At 43.5% G+C, this 21,056-nt stretch overlaps 1 protein-coding gene across 1 annotated transcript in view; it reads right to left on the bottom strand.

The window, feature by feature from the left end:
• The window catches only part of herc1 (HECT and RLD domain containing E3 ubiquitin protein ligase family member 1), a 93,062-nt gene that overhangs the window by 32,014 nt on the left and 39,992 nt on the right, over window positions 1–21,056 (bottom strand). The window contains exons 28-47 of the mRNA XM_079997737.1: window positions 20,712–20,832; window positions 20,323–20,560; window positions 18,637–18,809; window positions 18,362–18,517; window positions 18,152–18,258; window positions 17,947–18,057; window positions 17,700–17,870; window positions 16,876–17,115; window positions 16,529–16,612; window positions 15,182–15,738; window positions 13,451–14,066; window positions 7,191–7,464; window positions 5,250–5,460; window positions 4,944–5,110; window positions 4,741–4,857; window positions 4,334–4,574; window positions 4,020–4,141; window positions 3,193–3,416; window positions 2,034–2,302; window positions 1,172–1,224 (exon numbers count right to left, since the gene is read on the bottom strand). Coding sequence (XP_079853863.1) covers window positions 1,172–1,224; window positions 2,034–2,302; window positions 3,193–3,416; window positions 4,020–4,141; window positions 4,334–4,574; window positions 4,741–4,857; window positions 4,944–5,110; window positions 5,250–5,460; window positions 7,191–7,464; window positions 13,451–14,066; window positions 15,182–15,738; window positions 16,529–16,612; window positions 16,876–17,115; window positions 17,700–17,870; window positions 17,947–18,057; window positions 18,152–18,258; window positions 18,362–18,517; window positions 18,637–18,809; window positions 20,323–20,560; window positions 20,712–20,832 — 4,252 coding nt within the window. The remainder of the gene's footprint in view (window positions 1–1,171; window positions 1,225–2,033; window positions 2,303–3,192; window positions 3,417–4,019; window positions 4,142–4,333; window positions 4,575–4,740; window positions 4,858–4,943; window positions 5,111–5,249; window positions 5,461–7,190; window positions 7,465–13,450; window positions 14,067–15,181; window positions 15,739–16,528; window positions 16,613–16,875; window positions 17,116–17,699; window positions 17,871–17,946; window positions 18,058–18,151; window positions 18,259–18,361; window positions 18,518–18,636; window positions 18,810–20,322; window positions 20,561–20,711; window positions 20,833–21,056) is intronic.

Genomic DNA, 21,056 nt, shown 5'->3' on the forward strand with positions numbered 1-21,056 from the left:
CCGTGAGGCAGGACTCTGTGGACTACAGGTATTAGACAGCCACCTTCTCATTTTTAGGATAAAGTCATAACATGCAACAAGTGTTTCGGCTTGTATTAGGAATTGTGAGTGTCACCAGGACTCTGAAAACTCTTTAAAAAATTTTAACTTGTTTTAGTCAGAATGCTGATATAAAGAGGCGCGACAGAATTAACTGAAGCTACGTTCCATGGGAATTCGAAAAATTGGAATTGGTGTCAATACTGGACCCTGTGTATCGCTGCCTTCAGCTAAATATATTATTATTATTAATATTATTATTATTATTATTATTATTATTATGCATAATTATTACACATCCCACAGGTGCTTAATCAGATCGGACCCTAACCCTGGCCATCCACATGATGTAGAAGAAAACATGATTCATCAGACCAGGCCACCCTTTTCCATTGCTCCATGGTCCAGTTCTGACGCTCACATGCCCATTGTAGGAGCTTTCGGCGGTGGACAGGGGTCAGCATGGGCACTCTGACCCGTCTGAGGCAGCCCCATATCCCGCAAGCTGCGATACACTGTATGTTCTGACACCTTTCTATGATAGCCAGAATTAACTCTTTCAGCAATTTCTGCTATAGTAGCTCTTTGGGATCGGTCCAGATGGCTAGAGTTCGCACCCCACTTGCATCAATGAGCCTTGGGCGGCCATGACCCTGTCGCCTTTTCACCGGTTGCCCTTCCTGGGACCACTTTTGGTAGGTACTAACCACTGTATACCGGGAACACCCCACAAGACCTGGCGTTTTTGAGATGTTCTGACCCAGTCGTCTAGCCATCACAATTTGGCCCTTGTCAAAGTCGTTCAGATCCTTACGCTTGCCTCTTTTTCCTGCTTCAACACATAAACATCAAGTGACTGAATAATCACTTGCTGCCTGATATATCCCACCACTTGACAGGTGCCAGCAAACGAGATGAGCAATGTTATTCACTTTACCTGTCAGTGGTTTTAATGTTGTGGCTGATCAGTGTGTGTGTGTGTATATATACAGTGTATATATATATATATATACAGTATATATATATATACAGTGTATATATATATATAAATAAAATTCCAATATATGGGTAAATCCATTTCATCCCGCCATCCTTAAACATACTGTACTTGTTAATGTTCATAATATCTTACCTTCATAGACGCTGTCCTGCTTTCCCAAAAGGTCTGGGGCCTGGCCTTTATATCTGAGTACACACCAACAGATTTGAAATGAATTGCTAACATTATTCCTAAAAGGCATACGAAAGTTAGCCTTGCTGAGCCATGGGTTCCCTCAGCAACGCTCCTATATTTCTTCTCAACGGCTTTTGATGACATGCTTGTTGGTGTCAAAGTTGCTAAATGAAGCTATGGTGACTACAATTGAGAAGAGCTGTCACAACTATTACATAACTGTCTGCTTGCAATTTTTTAAGCTAATCAATTTTCTGAAATCATAATTCTCCAGTCATTTGTTTTCAATTTTGTGGGAATTTTAATCCAATATTAGAAATGACGCAATAAATAGAACACTTTCAACAGCTGATGTGAGGCATATTAACTGTCGCTAAAATATTCATGTTCCAAAGTGAATGCATTTTCTTCCTCAGGTAGATCAGTGTATTATTACACTATTAAACTGGCACAATATTAACATAAAAGACAATTGAATTAAACTATGAAATTGTTAATTGCAATTACTTGTATGACAATTAATCGTGACTACCCTATTTGCAGCACCTACGTTTAGGGAGTGGTGCCCTCACTCCAATATGAGGCGACAACATTAGAGTAATGTGACTGTTGATTATAATTAATTTCAACGTTAAATAAGCATTCCACTTTACTATCGGAGAAGTAGTAACGACTTGGCAAAGTTAGTGTCAAATTTAGAGTGTGACCAATGGGAAAATACAAAAGGAACAATCGCCAAGCTCACTAAAAATGTAAAACGTGAAAAGGTAACTGCACTAAACCAGAGGGTCTCAAAGATCTCGAACCCCGTGGTCCATACCTCTCCACCAGCGGCACTTTGGCTTTGCTCTTGATGGCCAGGTACTTCTCCCTGCAGCTCCCACAGAGCAGGTAGTACGGGTTACCACTGCCGCACTCGCCGCCAAACCAGCCATCCACGTATGAGCCATTGCTGCGGTAACCTTGGCGGTTGGCGCTGCGCCCGCAGCCTGGGTGGCTCCGCTTCATGTGCTGGTTGAAGTTGGCCACGCTTGCCTCGCACAGCTCGCACACCACCACTTCGTCACGCTCCTCCGTCTCACACACGTGCTGCACACGCACACACACACGCACGCACGCACACGCACGCACAGACACACAGACACACACAGACACACACACACACACACACACACACACACACACACACACACACACACACACACACACACACACACACACACACACACACACACAGGAGACAAGCGTGTCGGAGCGTGACGAGGCACCATCATCCACACAGACACACGGGACAATGACGTTAGGGTGCGATACGTCAACCATTAAGAGTCCATGCCATGACATAAAGCGTGGGTGGATCGATGACGGCTTCACGTCAAACGGGATCAATAATGAATTCATGACAAAAGTCAGATGGAGCATCTTTAACCGCTATCCTATCATCTGTCGCAAGCCTCTCAAACCCAGTCTATGTAGGGCCCGACATTACATTTTAGAAGTGGATTTCCAGTTGGCAACCAAACATGAGCTGTTTGTTGCCAACACTGACAAAACGATTGGCAAACTTAAACCATTTTAGAAATGATAAGGATACTATATCATTATAATTCAGATGTTAATATCCTCACTTGTTTCACCATTTTTTTTTTTGACAGAGTAGCTCAATGCACCAGGAAAACACATTTTCCGCAGGTATCCCTCACTTATTGTTATTTTTTATATATATTGTATGTATGAAAAGATTGACAACAGGGAAACCACAATGCAACAAGATGGTGGCCAATGGCCTTAATCTGGTTGCTCAGGGCAAGCGGGAAACAGTTATTGTCAAGCTCTGCTACGTGATGCCGGTTAAGAATGGTGACATGCTTGAGCATACGTGGGACTACTACAGCGTAGCAGCGGCGTGTTAAAGCAGCGCAGGCGAGCAGCAGAATGGTGATGGTAGCCCTCTGGCCATAGCAGAAAATCACACACACCCATGTTGGCCAGTCCAATACCTCCGGGATCCACATTCCCAGAATGTCTGTGTCGCCGGTGAGGTCCTGGCCAAACATGGCCTCCATTGTTTCCTCATCCAGTTCCATCTCCAGCTCTTCGTCCAGGTTGAAGTCGTACAGGGCCCCCGGATCCTGCTGCTGCAGGGCTGAGACCTCGCGGCGAGACTGGCTCTGGTGAGCCTGTACCGAGCGATACAGGCCAGCTGGGAGAGAAAGGGAGTGAAAGAAGGAGGCGGGACAGCACATTATTACATTCAGATGTAATCATATAATCGTATTCATTTTACTTACAATATCTATTCTTTTGCCTATATTGTTTTTGCATCTATTTTTGTATTTGTCTGATTTAGATTAATTAAAGATTAATCATAATTTCTATTTTTCTTTCTACCATGGTAGAGTTTGTCCCTTTTATCATTTCACTGCACCATATTTGCATGACTGCGTGGGATAAATCTTGAATCACAAATCACATAATCACAAACATTTTGTATAATTGTGAATTCCACAGTCATGTTTCCATCAAAATCTCTGGGGAATTTTAAGCCAATGTTAGAAGTGTCACAAAAAAATGGGAATAAGTTGTGTTTCCATTAGATGGGTTGGGGAAAATTAACTGTATCAGAATGTTTTATGATCTAATGTTCAATTTCAGTAAACTTCTTCATGAGGTGGACATGCATTATTACACCGTTATATGCTTATACTACGACAGTGTATTATTATAATTGTAAATGGCTGTTATTTGCATGACGATGAAATGTTATGGTCGTGACAGCCCTAACAGTGTCGTGCCAGACTCTCACCAGCTCGGGCGAGCAGGGTGCGTGCAGCCAGGTCAAAGCGATGCTTTCTGCTGACGGCAGAGCGCCCCCTGGTGGGGGGACCACTGGAGGCCGATGCACTCTCCTGCTCCAGACCCTCAGGACTGCAAAAAGAACAAAAGTGTACATTTCAACACGCGTCATCTTACAAACTTATTGCACAATACAAATAAGCTCCATGCGAAACCAATGTACACAGCCAATGCAAAGAAAATGTGATAAAAATACACAGAACACAGTACACGGAAGATTAAGCAGATGACGACGGTTACACCAAGAGCACCCCCCTCCCGTACCTCTCGCTGAAGCCCTCCTCCAGCTCTGCAGTGTCTGCGCTGGATATGTCCCCAGGAGAACACAGGTAGGGGTTCCTCTCCAGGGATTTACCTCCTCCGCCAGAAGCACCGTGACAGGAGGGGATCCCCCCCCCACCGCCCCCCCCAGAACGGGGCTCATCGTCCTCCTCCGTCCCCGGGTGTTCTATCATCCACATGGCCAGCACCGTGATGTTCTGGGCGTCGGCCTCGCCACGAGCACCTGGGGACGGTCAAATAGCAACTAGACGGCTTAGTCATCGTCGGGATTCGTTCCAAAAGGCGAAAATAAAATGCTAAATGTAATACATTAACCCTAGAATGGACAGGATGGGTAAAAATGTCGGTGTCAGGATTCTGTACATTTGGGGTGCTGGAGGGAGACTGACCGGTGGCTTCCAGAGCCTTGGTGATCTGGCGCAGTGAGAAGCCCATCTCTAACAGGGGGACAGCGATGGCGGGAGGTGGGGGAGAGGTCGACAGCCTGCTGCTCGGGTCCGAGAGAGCTGGACAAGGACCAGAGCAAAGCAGGTGAGAAACACATAGGCAGCGCGTGTCGGTGTGAATTGGCACACGTGATGCCAACACTTACAGGTACCAGTTCTGTTCTGCGGCCGGGAGGGCTGAGAGTCGGGCGACGTGAGGCTCTGACGGCGACCCACCTCTTCGGAGGGAGAGGTGGGCAAAGAGGAGACCGGAGGGGTCTGAGCCCGACGGGTGGGAAGCAGTGTGGTGGTCGGATAGCTGGAAAACATTTGTCTGTATGGAGAAGAAGAGAAAAGAATGCCAATAGGAAAGGAATAATGCTAATAATAGGCTAATGCTAATAATAATAAGCGGAAGCACTGCAGTTGAGTTCACATTTTCCTGTGCAATTCAACAACACATGTGCGCGAACCTCAGCAGGCTGAGCGGCATGACTCCAGGTGACTCCGAGGCCGGAACCGTCTCTGTGTCGGTGACCGGCGTGGTGGCGGTGGTGGTGTCCTCCAGAGAGGAGCTCATGAAGGAGGTGGTGCTGGAGGCCGAGGGGCTGGTGGTGACCGGGGTTTGGGGAAGCTGCTCGCCCTCAACCCCTTCACCCTCTCCTTCTGGCTCGCTCCTCCCTCCTGCACCACAGAGGAAGATGCTATAGTTTGATATTTACCGATACGCAGGATATGATGGAACTATTCAGTGTGTTGCAAAGCAGGATATGCATAGTAGCGTCAGTCAGAAAAATTAAAAAAATAAAAGACTGCAGGTGATAGGGTTGTTAGGATTCCGATTCAAAATCGAAATGAGCGTTCAATTTCGAACTTCGAAATCACAAGCAGGTTTGCGATTCTCCCCCTATTTTTGTGGGTAATACTGTCCGACATGGTTGCCATATTGGGGGGGTCAAGATCCGCCAGTAAACAAATGCAGTGTGCGATGGGGGTGTGAGGTGTACACCTCGCCCTGCTCCGAACCGACTTTCATGAAGTTTGATTTGGAGTTTGGAGGGCTGCGATCGGCTCCGCGGAGGTGTCCACTGCCCCTCATCCCTCAACACACACTGCACTGCCCACCTGGCACTAGCGCTGCAGGAATGAAATTCAAATAGAATTCAAATATTACAAAAAAAATAACAATAAAGTTCAATACAAGTCCATCCAGTTAGTTGCAAAATAAATGCACATTAGAGAGAAATATTCCTGGTAAGGGTGTGCAAAGTCCACGTCGGTGGAGACGCATGAGCAGTCAGCGCACCAACGTGTCTCCCTCTCCTCCGCCGTTTCATTGTGTGAACAAGGGAGAGTGTGCCTTCGACCAGAATGTCCAATAATTCCACAGATGTGCCGGTGAATGTGGGAAATAAACCCAACCATCACCGATAGCATGTCCTCTAGTGTAGAGGTTTCCAACCACCGGCTCTCGAATCATGCCGAGCCGAGGGCATTTGCCACCAGACTGTAGTAAACAAGGGCAGGATTTTTTTCAGGAGTGATCTGTGATCTGTTCCACAGCAGAGCAGCAGCAGGAAATTGAATAAATGAAATACATTTACAGTTTTTATTTGCTTTATTTGGAGAAAAGATTGCTCTGATCGGAGCTGCAGGTAGTAATTTGCCTTTTACTACCAGTGTTCCCCTCTGGCAAAAATAGCACCCATTATTCTGCACTTATTTTGGTGAGTAACTTAAAAGTAGGGAAATAAGTAACATGTTGTTTATAATTCTAAAGTCTAGTTTTGATAAAGCTCTTAACTGTTTAGGTGTGTTGTTTAAATATTTTCATATATTTGTTATTATTCATAATTTTTAATATTCAAATAGGTTACTTGTATTGTGTGTCGAATTGTGAGCTTAAAACCAAAAGTCAAATCGAATCATGGATTCGGAGATTCAAGACACTCCTAGCAGGTGATCACCATGACAATATGAGGCTAAAAGTCAGTATAGTCCATAAGACCATAAGAGAGGCAGTAACATTCACCTGCTCCATGTTTCACTGAATAGATGTCCTTCAATCACTTATCACACATTATCACTACAATACTACTGTTACTATGCACTATTTACAATATACTTATGTAACAGTGTACTTAAACTTAGTGTATCTGTCATCGCTCATATTGGACTGATAATTTAACAGTCAGCTTTACATGTGTTACTCCCTGTTAATTTCTGTTTATATGTGTAGATATACAATATAGTGTTTCATTTTATCAATCTTTTAGGACTATATTTTACTACTACTGAAAGCACAGGTCAACAATGTAAGTATCATCATGGAAAGCAGTCAATACAGACGGACCCAGAAGCTACAGTATTTGTCGACAAAGATCTTTCATGTGTGGCATGATAAAGTTCCTCACCAGTCTTGGCCTTGCCCCCACCGGGCTCTTCTAGAAGACCGCTGACGACCAGTTTGTAGATCATGGCCTGCGCCCGTTCCAAGTCCGCAAGGCCCAAAGCTCTCTTGATGGGGGAACGCATCACTGCCCGCTTCACCATGTGGCGCATCAAGAACTGCAGCGCCGCCCGTATCTCCACCTCCTCCTGGCACACTGGAGAGGTGGCCCCCGCACCTCCGCTGGAGCCCGAGTTCAGGTCGGCATTGTGCCCGCTGGACGCTGCCTCAGGTAGCACCTTGACGCCAGGACGGCATGCTTGTTAGAGCTGACACAATTAATACACAATGCCGTATCCTTTTTACCCTGACACTGAGATCTTTTCCTAAAATCCTTAGATCCCAAAATGATATGTTTCGATCCAAATTTCAGTGGAATTTTAAACCAATGTTAGAAATGTTACAATAAATAGAATGTGAGTTAGGTGAGTTTCCATCAGTTAGGTTGAGGAAAATTAACTGTCCACCAAAATCCAAAAAGTTTTATTTTATGAATAAAACGAACAAAAAATAAAATTAATTTGTTAATCGCAATGATTTGTGTGACAATTAATCGTCAGCGTGTTCAGAGAAATCTTGATCACAAATCGGATGTCAAGCGGTGCAGTTGTGTATTGTTGACAACGGCAGGTTGTTATTGTTTTGTCTGCTTGAGATAGCAAAATTAAATGTAGTTATAGTTGTTTTGTAGTTGACTTAATTAGGGGGCTGAGAAATATAACATTGGTATTGTGATTAGGGCGCCACATTTATTCCATAATCGTGCGATTGACGGTCATCAAAGTCATCGATACACACCCAAAAAAAATGTCATAATCGCCAGTTGTGAATGTTTCTAAAATGTATAAAATAATCGACCTTTCCTATAAATATACATCATAATATAATAAATATAAATATAAATATACTCCTTCGCTCCAGGAGGGGTTGGTCAACCTTGTTTTAGCCTCCCTTTTGCAGTAGACTATGTAATAATATTATTATTATTATTATTATTATTATTATTATTATTATTATTAATAATAATAATAATAATAATAATAATAATAATAATAATCATAGCCTAATAATAATAAATATAGCTGCAGGCAGCAATACACCAGGTCCAATTTAGTCATTTCCGGTTTCCAAGATTCTGTCGCACTGAGGAAAACGTGTCGGATCGAGGGTTGCTCCGAATCCGCAGTGTTCGCATCTAGGTTGGGCAAAGGGATGCTGTTTTTGTAGATGATTTTATATTTTAAAATAAATTGAGGATGAATACATGTTTACTTTAAATTAAGTAATCTTATTTTTGTCTGTTATTAAGGTATTAACAATCTTACAACTTCTTATGGTTTGAAAACGCCTTCTACTGTATGACCGATTATAGTTTTTGGGGTTTTGTGAAACGCAGCACGAGTTTCAATTTTCCATTAAATGCAGCATCGGCTCAGGTTGTCTGTCTATGCCAGTGGTACTCAACCTTTCCCGGCTCAGAAGCGACATTTACAAAAAATACTTTTCCCAAGAGCCAAATTTCCTGAAATTTCCCTTTCCTGCATCAAATCATTATGCATTTTAAAATAAGGCTACTAGTAATATCTTGTTAAGGAATGAAAAGCATGATGTATGCAATAATTGCAATTTATTATTATTACAATATTAAAATCAACTGTCTTCATCAAAATGTTTCCAACGCAAATTTCCACTTTTATGCCGATGATACTGTGATAGATACTGCTCTGAGTCTTCACCAAACCGGGCTCTTTGCCAGCTACAACCTGCTTTTAATATTGTACAACCTACCTTGTGTGATTTAAAACTTGTTTTGAATGCTGGCAAAACAAACCTCATGATGTTTTCATTTGCAAAAATCAAGGCTACCGAACCTTCCATTTGCCACCACTTTTCAGGGCTTTGAGATTGAGTTTGTATCTCACTACTAATATCTAGGAATAGTAAGTGATGATTCTCTTCCATTTAAACCTCACATTCAGCAATTGGTGAAGAAACTGAAGTTGAAATTTGGGTTTTTATTCTAGAAACAAGTCTTGCTTTTCCTTCAAGGCCAAAAGGAAACGTGTTGCTGCCACCTTTATGTCTGTGCTGGACTATGGAGATGTTACATCCATGCATGCATCTTCACAATGCCTATACACGCTAGATACTGTCTACTACGGAGCACTGAGGTTTATTACCACGTTTTAAACCCTTAAACCCTTACACACCTCAAACAACTGAGGAAATTCCGGGTCTCGTGAGGATCCTCAAGTCCTTCTACTCTGGAGCAGTGGAGAGCATCCTGACAGGCAACATTACTGCCTGGTTTGGGAACTGTACTGCCCAGGACAGGAGGGCCCTGCAAAGGGTGGTGCGTTCAGCTGAACGTACCACTGGAACTACCCTCCCCCCCTTGCAGGAGCTATACACCAGGAGGTGTAATAGCAGAGCCCGCAGGATCATGAAGGATCCTCATCACCCCAACAACGGACTGTTTCAGCTGCTGTGGTCAGGCAAGCGCCTCCGCAGTCACACAGCGAGAACAGAGAGACTGAGACGGAGTTTCTTCCCACAAGCCATCAGAACTGTCAACGCTGACCTCACCAGGGGTCCTAACTGAGCCATGCACTAGGCTCCACTACCTACTGTACTGTATGTAGCATACTGTACCGCATACTGTATCACTGTTCAGGGTTGTTCGTGATGCCATATTGCTGCGCCGTACTGTTGTATACTGTGCTGTATTATCCCAAACACTACCTCACTCTATTCACATTCACATGCCACTTTAATTCACATGCCACTTTAATGCACATATCTGTATATACATAGGCATATTCCTTCTATCTATTCCATTTTATTTCAATTTATTTTTATTGTATTTTATTCTATATATTTTTATCTTATTCTTTAAGTATCCAACTTACTGTATTACGTTTTAGGAGTCAGTTAGTCGGTCTATTAGAAAGGAATTTTCTACTTTTATTTTTTTTTCCTAGGACATATTGTGTGCTATCACCGGCTGCACACCGGTTGCATTACATTTCACTGCATATATGTATGAAAGTATGTATATGTATGTGACAAATAAAAATCTTGAATCTTGAATCTTGAATCTTGAAACCTTTGCGCTTTGTACGCTCGGGTAGGATGGTCTGTCTTGTCCACCCGTAGACATAAACATTGGCATATTTTTATTTATAAGGCTATTCCTGGTCTTCTTTCATCTTACTTACGGATCTACATCGTCCAGAAAAGTATGGGAAGATTTTGTCCTTGCTTCCAGGACTTATTCCTACTATCTGTCCCTGAAGTGCGTGCTGAATCGGGGGAAAAAGGGTGTTTAAGTAAGCTGCTCACTCCGCTTGGAATCAGTTACAAAATGGATGCATTAAAAGTAATTCCAAATGATTTGGAGGCAGGCACATCTGGCTTGTTTTGACTGATTCATATTGCGCCTGTTTGATCCCCGATGTTGATTATGAACTTTTTTGATATTTTATTTATTATTTTCATTGTAAATTGTAAATTGTTACATGTTTATTTTATTATGTCTGGGCCAATATGCCTGTCTGGGCTCTTGTAAAAGAGATTTTAAATCTCAATGAGACTTTTTCTGTTTAAATTAAGGTTAAATAAAATAAAATAAAATCAATATAGAATCAAATCAAATAAAACATCCCTTGAAATAAAAAAAAACAAGGGGAAAACAACTTCAATAATTAAATAAATACAAATTAAACATGGCGATTTAAAATAAATGTTGTGTTTTTTTTGTCTTGTCTGTCTGCGCATGGCGGAGAGATCACTGATGAGAGCTGATAAACTTGTTGTGTGTTATTTCTTAATCCTAAAATATAGAATTTGGCTGTCTACTAGCTGTAGTCCACAGAGTCCTGCCTCACAGTGTCTCTGTGGAAGGAAATCACTCCATATGGAAATTCCCAACAACATGGTTCACACTGCATTACCCTCAGAGACGTTTCATCAACTTTATCAACTTTTGGGACTATAATTAAACAAACACGATTCAAACCTGGACCTGGAGCTGCAAGCGAATCCATGTGTGAGGACACAAACGCAGAATGTTTTTGACTGACTTGTGGGTGAGTAGGGAAAGTCAACACTTAAATTCCGCCAGCTTACTATCCTTACTATGCATGCACTCAACTCATCTCGCGCCCCCACCCAACCAGGAGTTGTAGAATGTCGGCTTTTTAAAATGTTTGATATGGATCAAACTTGAACCACAAGATGTATTAAACGTCCTGATTCAAACGAGACACTTTTAGCCCAAAAAATGCGAAGGAGGAATATAATAATAAAAATCTGTATAAAAAAAATTGAGATCCAGCCTTGCGGGCTGGACCCCTAATAATAGCCTTATAATAATCAAAACAACAACTAGGCTACTACTACAGTACTACTACTAAGAATAATATTTATAGATCCAAACATGTTTTTAGTACCGCTGGAAATGTAGTCACACCCCCCCCCCCCCCCACTCGTGTCTCAAACCGGAGAAAGTGAACAAAGGGCTGGGCCTGTTATTTCATAATCGAGCGATTGACGGTTACACAAATGCAATAAAGACGTCATAATAGAAAGTTATTGACGTTATTATAAAATGTATAAAATAATCAACCTTTCCTATAAATATATATAAATAATTCCATGTATCTTTGAAGTTTACTGTGCATTACAAATAGCATTGTTTTTTGTTTTTATTTTTAAATAGCATCTACCTTTTACAGTAGACTATGAAAAAAAATATAATAATTATAATAATAATAATAGTGATTAGTGGTCTGCTTATTAATTGGGCTTTTCCGCACTATCTGGACACCGGTACCAGCAGCGCTTCCTCGCTCTCTCTTCTCTCCCACAGTGAGTCACAAACACACAGCCGCACTGCCCACATAACCCCAGCTGCTCTCACTCACTCGCTGTCTCAAGAGTCTGATTCATTTGTTACGGTGTTTTCATTTGAGGAAAAACATAATCGGAGGATTGGAGTGGAGTTTTCTTTTTCTCTCCTCCAGACAGCGCTGCGCCGTGCGTTCTGGTTTTCCTGTGTTCCAGAAAATTTCATGACTGGCCCAGCCCTAGGGGAACATACTGGTCTTCTTGGCACGGAACCTCAAAAAAGTCAACTGAAAATCAAACAGGCCAGACATTTTCTTTAATTGTTTGTTTGTTTGTTTGCTTGTTTGTTTATTTAACAGGAACTAATAGGAAATAAACAGGGACTGTCCCAGAAAAAGCGTTTGGTCTAAGTTTGGCCTAAGTTTGGCCTAATGCCTTCAGGCAATGCTGATCTATTTGATTGTTTTATTTATTTACACTACCATACTTCAATTTTATATTGTTTCTTATTTCATATCTGAGAATGTAAAGCCTATTTAATTTTATTTGACTTAATTCAACCGTTGCGGGCGGAAAGATGCCCTGGACAGGCAATGCTGATTTGTTTTATTTTGTTTTAACCTGCTTTGTTTAGCACTGTAAAAATAAACATTTATTTGATTTATTCCAAAACATTTGGAAATGTTAAATCTTTGTTCTGTTTAAAGAAATAAGTGTTGTTAATTATTGTGGCCGACTTGGGAGCGGGGTCGAGCCGGTGCAGGGAGGCCAGGGGAAGTCAGCATGGTAGACCGACACTCCCCTCTTCAGTATCAGCTGTGTCTGGTTGAGTTGACAGGCAAATCGCAGCGGCTGGAAAGTTTTCTGATGTGTCTGTCTAACAGCGAGGGAGACTCACAGGCAGGGATCATGAGGGTGCGAAACAGAGCCTTCCACAACTGCCACAGGGACTCCCATGTTTCTGTGTCTGCTTTATATCTTTATATCATTTATAATTACCTCCACACTGGAGCGCTTTATGTCAAACTGTCCCAAATAAAACCTGCTGTGCCGGCAAACCTCCAGCCAAACCTGCGTGTCTCTCCGTCATTCCGCCATGCGGTAGCAAGCCTGCTACAATTATTTTCTACTTGTGCTGCCTTTAAGTGGTGAACTATGGATTGTTCTAGCTGTTCGAATGACCGCCCCTACCTGCTCTGTCATTACTTTACATTACTCGTGATTGGTTCTCAAATATTTCTCATGTGTAAATATCTTATGAAAGCACCAATAGTCATCCCCCAAATATCGCCAAATAATCATTATCATTATATGATATTTGATTGTCAATATCGTCCGGCTGCAACTCAAACAATCTTAATTTAATCTTGTTTGTACCTTTGGTATGAGCAGCAGCTCGGCGTACTTGCTGCAGCTGAGCAGGGCGCTGAGGGTCTTCATGGCCCCCAGGTAGAGGTAGGACAGCTGCACTGCATGGATCTCCGACTGGGTGGCGATGGAGGCGGAGGAGGAGGAGGGCAGGGCGGAGGGGTCATGGCTGCGGGTGCCGTGCTCGGGGCCCTTCTTCCGGTTTCCCTCGGCAGGAACGTGAGACGGCACGGCGAGGAGGGTCTCGCTGCCCCCCGCTCCGACGTACGAGCAGATCTCGTTGTCGGACTTGGAGTTTGGCGCTGCGTGCGCCTTCACCTCGTCCAGGCTGTGGGACACTCGCAGTTCGGATGATGTCGCCATCACCGGGCCCACGCTGTCTTTGCCGTCTCTTTGGTGCCCGTCGCTGTCCGCCCTATCGTCACTGCTCGTCGACTCGTGCCCCACGGAGGCGGCGCCACGGTGCCGCTTGTCGTGGCGGCGTGCGCTGAGCTTGGCGGCAGCATCCTCGTGGATGCTCGTCAGGTACGTAAGGTCCAGCAGCAGCGAGGCAGTGAGGCCGCGAAAGCGCGCCACGTCGAACGGCAGCGGCTCGCACGGCTCCAGGTTGTACAGCGGAGTGTCACTAGGTGACCAAAAAGTTGGGAAGCTTTAATAGAAGGTAGCAAAAGAGTGAAAAGACAAGGGAAGGAAAAACAAAGTGAGGGAAAGGGCAGGAGAGAAGGAAAACAGCATGCGTGATGACAACAAATCAAAAGGTGGCGAGTGTCAGGATGGAATGGAAACAATAAAAACTCGATCGAGGCAGCAGTTCAGATCATGCATTAAATGGAGAACAATTTCACAGAGAGGGCTGATTAATAGTGGATTGATGTGAAACGGAGAAAGGGGGTCATTATGGGATGATGTATGATATATAGGCTGCGAGGGTGACGAGGGTGCAGGCTTCAGCAGAATGTTCGAGAAGACGTGTTCAGGATTGACATTGAGCACACTGTGTTTACAATGTGCCTTCATTGTACAATAAAAACATGCAGAGAACTGTTGCTGCTCGGGCTATGACAATATTCGCATTACCACGGTGCTTGCTGGTGAAAGTTACAGGAGTGATATGAAATATAAACACAATAATCATTGTTTAATTATCATCACTAACTGCCTTCCATCCTTATATCAAGGGCTTCTGGAGAAACTAAACTTTCAGTCACCCCTCTCGTCACTTCAGCTTTGCGCGCCACGTGAGGGAGGAGAGACAGTCAGTTAAATATATGGGGGATTTATTTTGTGTGTGTGTCCGATTATAATGAATTAATTATAATCTATTTCGACTCAGAATTTTGTGAGTCTAATTGGATTCGGCTGTTCAATGCCAATATGAACGTGGCACGGCTCTCCGCAATCTGTGTCCAGACACGGACGATTCACACAAAAATATATTTATGATTCCCCTTATCTATAATTCCTCATTGTGCATTTTTGTAGGCTTCTTTGTATCCTGTGATTATATTGTATTCTAGGCTCTGCTTTTATTACTTTGAGTGTATTTAAAACCAAATGCAACTACTTTTCCTTGAGTAGAAATGTCCATGTGGTACTTTCACTTTTACTAGAGTGATTTTCTTGTCGAGGTATTTACCTTTCCCATGACAATTCCTAAATTGCGGGAATACATTTCTTGTGGAATACGATGAGTTGTGAATCTCAGCCCCCCCCCCCCCCACCCACTGCCCCCAGCGGTACCTGATGGTGATCTCGGCCTCGTCCCACTGCACCTTGGCCGAGGTACTGCCCTCCTTCACCACGCCCAGCAGGGTGGCGTGACGTCCCGTCTGCTTGTGCACACAGCGTCCTCCGACACGGAGCCCCGCGTCGGCGCCACCGATCACCGCCAGGACCGGCCACACCTCAGTGCACAGCGTCCTCAGGTGATGATCCGACAGCTCTCCGAGGCCATGCTGGCGGCCATGGCGGCCCCGCTCCTCTTCGGCTCTGCCGGGCGTGTCGTGGCTCTCCTTCTGGGCGTCGTGCTCCTCGCGGCTCTGTACAGAGCGGCTCTTCTTCAGCCTCTGGCCGCCGCTGCCCCCGGTGCTGCCCGACTCCCGGAAGCAGGATTTGATCTTGTGGAGGCGCAGCACCATAGTCTTGTTGATGCGGTGGGTCCAGTGGTCGGTGCGGTGCAGGATGCGGATGAGCTGCGTGGTGGCCTCGGCAAGGACTGTGGCCACAGGGCTGCAGACCGGGTCCCCGGGGAGGAGGTCCCTTGGGGTGCCACGCATTTGCATGTCGCATATTTTCACCTGGAGACATTCAGGTCAGCTTGGTTCACTCAACTTCACTACAACTTTTATTTTTTACCTTTACCTATTACCTATGCTGTGGACTTAGAAGTCAAACTATTGAATTTAGGGCTGAATAAATAAATTCATAAAATACAAATTCAATACTAGGATAGGATTCAATTCTATCGTTTTGGTCTCTGAATAGATTACAAAAAATACTTTGGTTGGAAGATGTGGCAATTTATTTAAATACTCTGCTAAATACTGCTATTCTAGGTGTCACCCGAGTCACAGATGTATTGATTTTAAGTAATTTAATATTTTGAAACAATTTTGAAACATTTTAGCAATTTATTGAGGTTTTAAAACAAAAAAGTTAAGAGTGTAGTTATTATATATAAATTTATATATATTTTTTTTTTTATTAATTTATAAGTTACATATAATACTGAAAGTTTAGCAAAGCAATGTTTATGTACAGTATAAATATAAAAGCAAAGAGGAATTGAAAATATTTCATTTCTGCATTACAGTGAAAGTGTCAGTATATTTGATATAAAACAGTATTTATATCATATATCAGATGGTATACTATTGAGTCTGTAGCAATTCTCATTATGTATCAAATGTCAATATATCAAGATAGATCAATATCACCGCCCTAATCTAATTTGCTTAAATGTTTTTTGCAGAGCCATACTTGCAAAAAACCGACCAGCAGCTGCCTTTCCTCATCCTGCAACAAATGTTTAGCTAGAATGATTAAAAAGCTGATCCAGATCTCCTGCATCAGCCTCCATACTCCTACCTTCTCCCCTGGATTACTGCTGTAGAACATCACGCAGGGGTAGAGCTCAGTGGCATCCACGTCCTCAAAGGCCAACTTGGGCTCCTGTGGAGATCCAGTGAATCCAATGTCAGCCAATTAACGTAAATTGTCACTTCAATTCAATATTTTATATTTCAGAATTAGAGAAAACTTTAAAACAACTGTAGGTTTTGATGACTTTCAGTTGACAAAGATTTCATTTTTCAACCGTGGATCAAGATTAGAAAATTAGAAATCATATTTTGAAAGCTATTTATTCAATGAGGCTTTCTATCTACACAGTGAAAGTTGAGCCTGATGAGGGAGTGAAACACTGTTGCTCAGACCTCTCCGTTCTTGCCGAAAGAGATGGTCCTGGCCTCCATGTCGAGAACGCAGGTGATGTAGTCTCCCTGAGTGAAACTGCTGAGGGTCAGCGTCTGCTCCCCATTGTGGTACAGGTTACCGCTGTAGGCTCGGTATAGCCACATGTCCGATGTTGTGCGGTGATTAAAATCATGCACAGGCCAGCGGGATACGCCCACACATGTGCCCTCATTGCCACGGTTCTCCTTCACGATGTAGAACTGGAAGGGGCAGAGAGAGGAGGGGCATTAAAGAAAAGCGCACGGGCGCATGCACATGTATCTTTATTTATTGAGTGTCGCAAATTTTTGTGAACGCTTTCTTTTATTTTGTTTAGAATTTTTAAGAGCAATTTTTTTGTGTTCCTTATCTATTGTTTATTATGCGTCTGAAAATAAAAAAGTAGAATCAAAAAATGTAATCAATCAATAACATCCAAAACCACAAAAAAAGCAGATTCTCACATCTGAGAATCTAACAAAACGTAATGGTGATTGGACAATGGACAATTTAAATCAATAACATAATATGTTATTGATTTAAAAATATGTATGCCCCTAATCGCAGGCCCATTCTCAAACGGCTTTAACACACAACATTTGCAGAGCGGAATTACATAACACTTTTGAAGAATTTGTTCTTGGCAAGACAAGAAAAACAAAAAAAACACTGTCATAGAACCTTAAGTGGAAAAAGTAGGAGGAAACTTTTAGAATGGTCAAAGAAAACAGGCTTGTCGCTTCTAAACAGGCCTTTATGTGGTACATTCCACTTCCTGTTCTTTCCCAGTGCAGACCTCTCGTACCTTCCATTGGTAACATCCGGAGGAGATGCCGGTCGACGCCAGTCCGTAGCCCTTACCCCCGCTGCCGTGGGTAAGGCCCTGACCGTTCTCTACCACGCAGCACTGGGCCTTCTCCGGGTCGAAGGACACCTCCTGGATGGGCATGTTCTCATCTTCATCCTCCGACTCCCCCTGTAGTGAGACCAATCCAACCGTAACTAAACTAGTGATGTTCCTGTGCAGCAGGAGAGAGGTACGGATGTAGCACCTGCAGTTTCAGCTCCTGCACTTTCTCCTTGATCTGGATGGTGTGTTTGGCTTGGGCGACGGGAGCCTCCCACATGCAGTCAGAGAGCAGCGAGAAGAGACGCTCCACCACCTAGAGGTTAATTAACCACATTAATCGTCGTACATTATGACATTATCACACTGCGAGCTCAATATGGATCAGACTGACAGGGAGAGCAACCTACCTGTGTTATCTGGTCATCCTCTACGTTGGCCTCGCAGGCTGGAAGGACGGCCTCCAAAACGTGGAGCGCAAGAAGCCGAGTTCTAAGGTTTCCCACGAGAGGGACTCCTGCAATCACAGTATCACAGTAAGCAAGCAGATGTGAAACAGTTTGACTGTATTTACTGAGCACAGAGCTCAATGTGTGTCAAACCATGAAAGTTCTGTGTACCCGAGCAGCATTTCTGGGCTGCGATATTAAGCAGAACCTCCGTCCATTTGGGGGAGGCCATTTTTGATTGGATGGCCTTGGATGACACCACTCTCCGCAGGAAGACCAAGAAGTCTCCCAGATGGAGTTCTGCCGTGTGCTGCTTCCGAAGCAGAGCTAAACAAAATAAATAACCAGAATAAATACATTTCTGGCAGTGGACTGCATTAGTGGTCCATCAGAGTGGCATACAAATCCATTTATTGAGTTCTGTGCAGCAGATGCTCTTAGATCACCTCTTAAGTCTTTCTTTTCCAAATCGGCGCCTTCGTCTTGCTTGTCATCTTCAGGGTCTTTCCCAGAAGATAGCAGGCTGACCCTGGCCTGAGACAGCAGGTTCTTCAGCTGACTGCACAGCAGATCCAACAGAGACTGAACAACCTTAGGACTCAGCTTGTCTGCATACGTCCTACAAAACAGAGAAAATACAAAACCGTTTTCCATGTTCAAGACAATACCAATTGTCTTGAGTATGATGAGATAATACTTATACTACGTTTACACTGATCAGCCACATCATTAAAACCACTGACAGGTGAAAGGAATAACATTGCTCATCTTGTTTCAAAGGCACATTGCAATGGAAGGGATATACAGTATTAGGCAGCGAGTGAACAGTCAGTTCTTGAAGTTTATGTGTTGGAAGCAGGAAAAATGGTTGAGTGTTGAGTGCTGAGTGTACATTGGCTGGTCTGATGTGACTTGACCGGGCCGAGTGTCCTCAGTGCACCTTGGGCGAGGGACCATGGACTTATGTCTGGACCCACCACCGTGCACTTATGTCACTGATGGTTCCTCTTGTGCCGGTTAGTCCCTGCACCAGAGTAGGAGCTAAAAAAAGTTCCTCAAAATGGAGTTATAAGAATTACGATCGTTCCTAGTTCCTGCAGTGCGGACACAAAAAAAGGGAATGTTCCTCCAAAAAGCTCTTAGAACTATGAAAATGTTCCTGCGGTGCAAAAACGCCTATCGTTAGACTATCCAGTCTTGATTTGAAAACAAAAACACGTGTTTCTCAATAAGTAACTTTTATTTGTATATTAAAAATTATAAATAATAAGAAAAATATGAGATTATTTAAACAACACACCTAAACAGTTGAGTTGCTTTAGAATAATAAACAATAAGTTACTTACGACACTACTTTTAAGTTACTCACCAAAATACGCCCTAAAAAACAGATGCTATTTTTGCCAGAGGGGAACATAGTAGTAAACGGCAAATTACTACCTGCAGCTCCGATCAGAGTGGTCTTTTCTCCCCATCAAAGCAAATAAAAACTCTAAATGTATTACATTTCCTGTTGCCGCTCCACTTGCTCCTGAAAAAATCCCGCCCGTGTTCTCACGGTCCGATAACAAATGCTCCGCGGACTGGCACGGTCCGCCAGCCGGTGTTTGGGCATACAAAAGCGTACTCTCCCTTGTACAGTAAAACGTCAGAGGAGAGGGAGAAATGCCAGTGCACTCATGCATCTCCGCCGACGTGGACTTCACACACCATTACCGGGAATATTTCTCTCTAATGTGCATTCTCTGCACAACAAAGTGGATGAATTTATATTGAACATTATCGTTATTTTTTTGTAATATTCAAATTCTATTAAAATTTCATCCCTGCAGCCATAGTGCCAGGTGGGAGGGTGCAGTTTGCGTTGAGGGATTTCGCAAAGCCGACCGCAGCTCGCCCAACTACAAACCAAACCGCAGTCGACACCCACACTGCACTCATCAAATTAATTGACCGCTAATAGAGGGGAAGTGTAATATAAATATGCACCTTAAACATATCTGGCAAAATTACATTATACACCAAAAAAATAAATGAATATAAGTACATATTTAATAACAACTACATTGTAGGAGTGTAATTTTTATAATCCTGGTACACTTTCTCAAAATCTTCCTTTCTCCTTCTCTCACCCCGTGCTGATGGCCAGGATCTGCAACAGGCGGGTGGAGGCCACCTTGAGGGCGGTGCTGAGCTGGGACACCCCAGGCTTGTGCAACAGCTGGAGGGACTGTCCCAGCATGGTCTCCGTGCCGCAGAGCTGAGACAGCACGTTGAGTAGGCCGCTGGAGATGGCCAGGGAGACGTCCACAGGCTGGTAGCGCATGCTCAGAGCAAAGACCGTCACCAGCAGGAGGCGCTGCTGCGCTTCTAGTGTGAGGAGGGCAATGAAGGAGGGAAGCAGGATGAGGAAAAAACAAATTAAAGGAAAAATAACTGATAAACAATGACAATTGACAAATGATAGCAATGAAGTAAAAAAATTGCGATCACATAGTAATTGCAACAGCTGTAGCTTTACCGATGTGGTGCTTGTTGGCCTGCAGCGCTCTCTCCAATGTGACGGACAGCTGCTGATAGATCTTATGAACCGCAGTCTGGATGTCCATCTGAAGGCTTCTCTTTGCTGCCTTCACACCGTCCTGTAAATTTGGCCGGGATACACATTAAAACTAAGTGAATCACAAAATCTGTTGAAAGGGCCAGTTTGACTTCTGAGCAGAGATTGGCAGTCATGTACCACGGAGGGCCTAGCATTGGATGTCAGATTTACCAACCAACCAATAACAACACCGCCCGTAATCATTGAGCAAATCCTCCCTCTAAGGTTGATCAATAAATTCAGCTTATGTTGTTTGTTGTCATG

This window comes from Zeus faber (assembly GCF_960531495.2).
Source record: "Zeus faber genome assembly, chromosome: 3".
In the NCBI taxonomy this organism is placed as follows: Eukaryota; Metazoa; Chordata; class Actinopteri; order Zeiformes; family Zeidae; genus Zeus; species Zeus faber.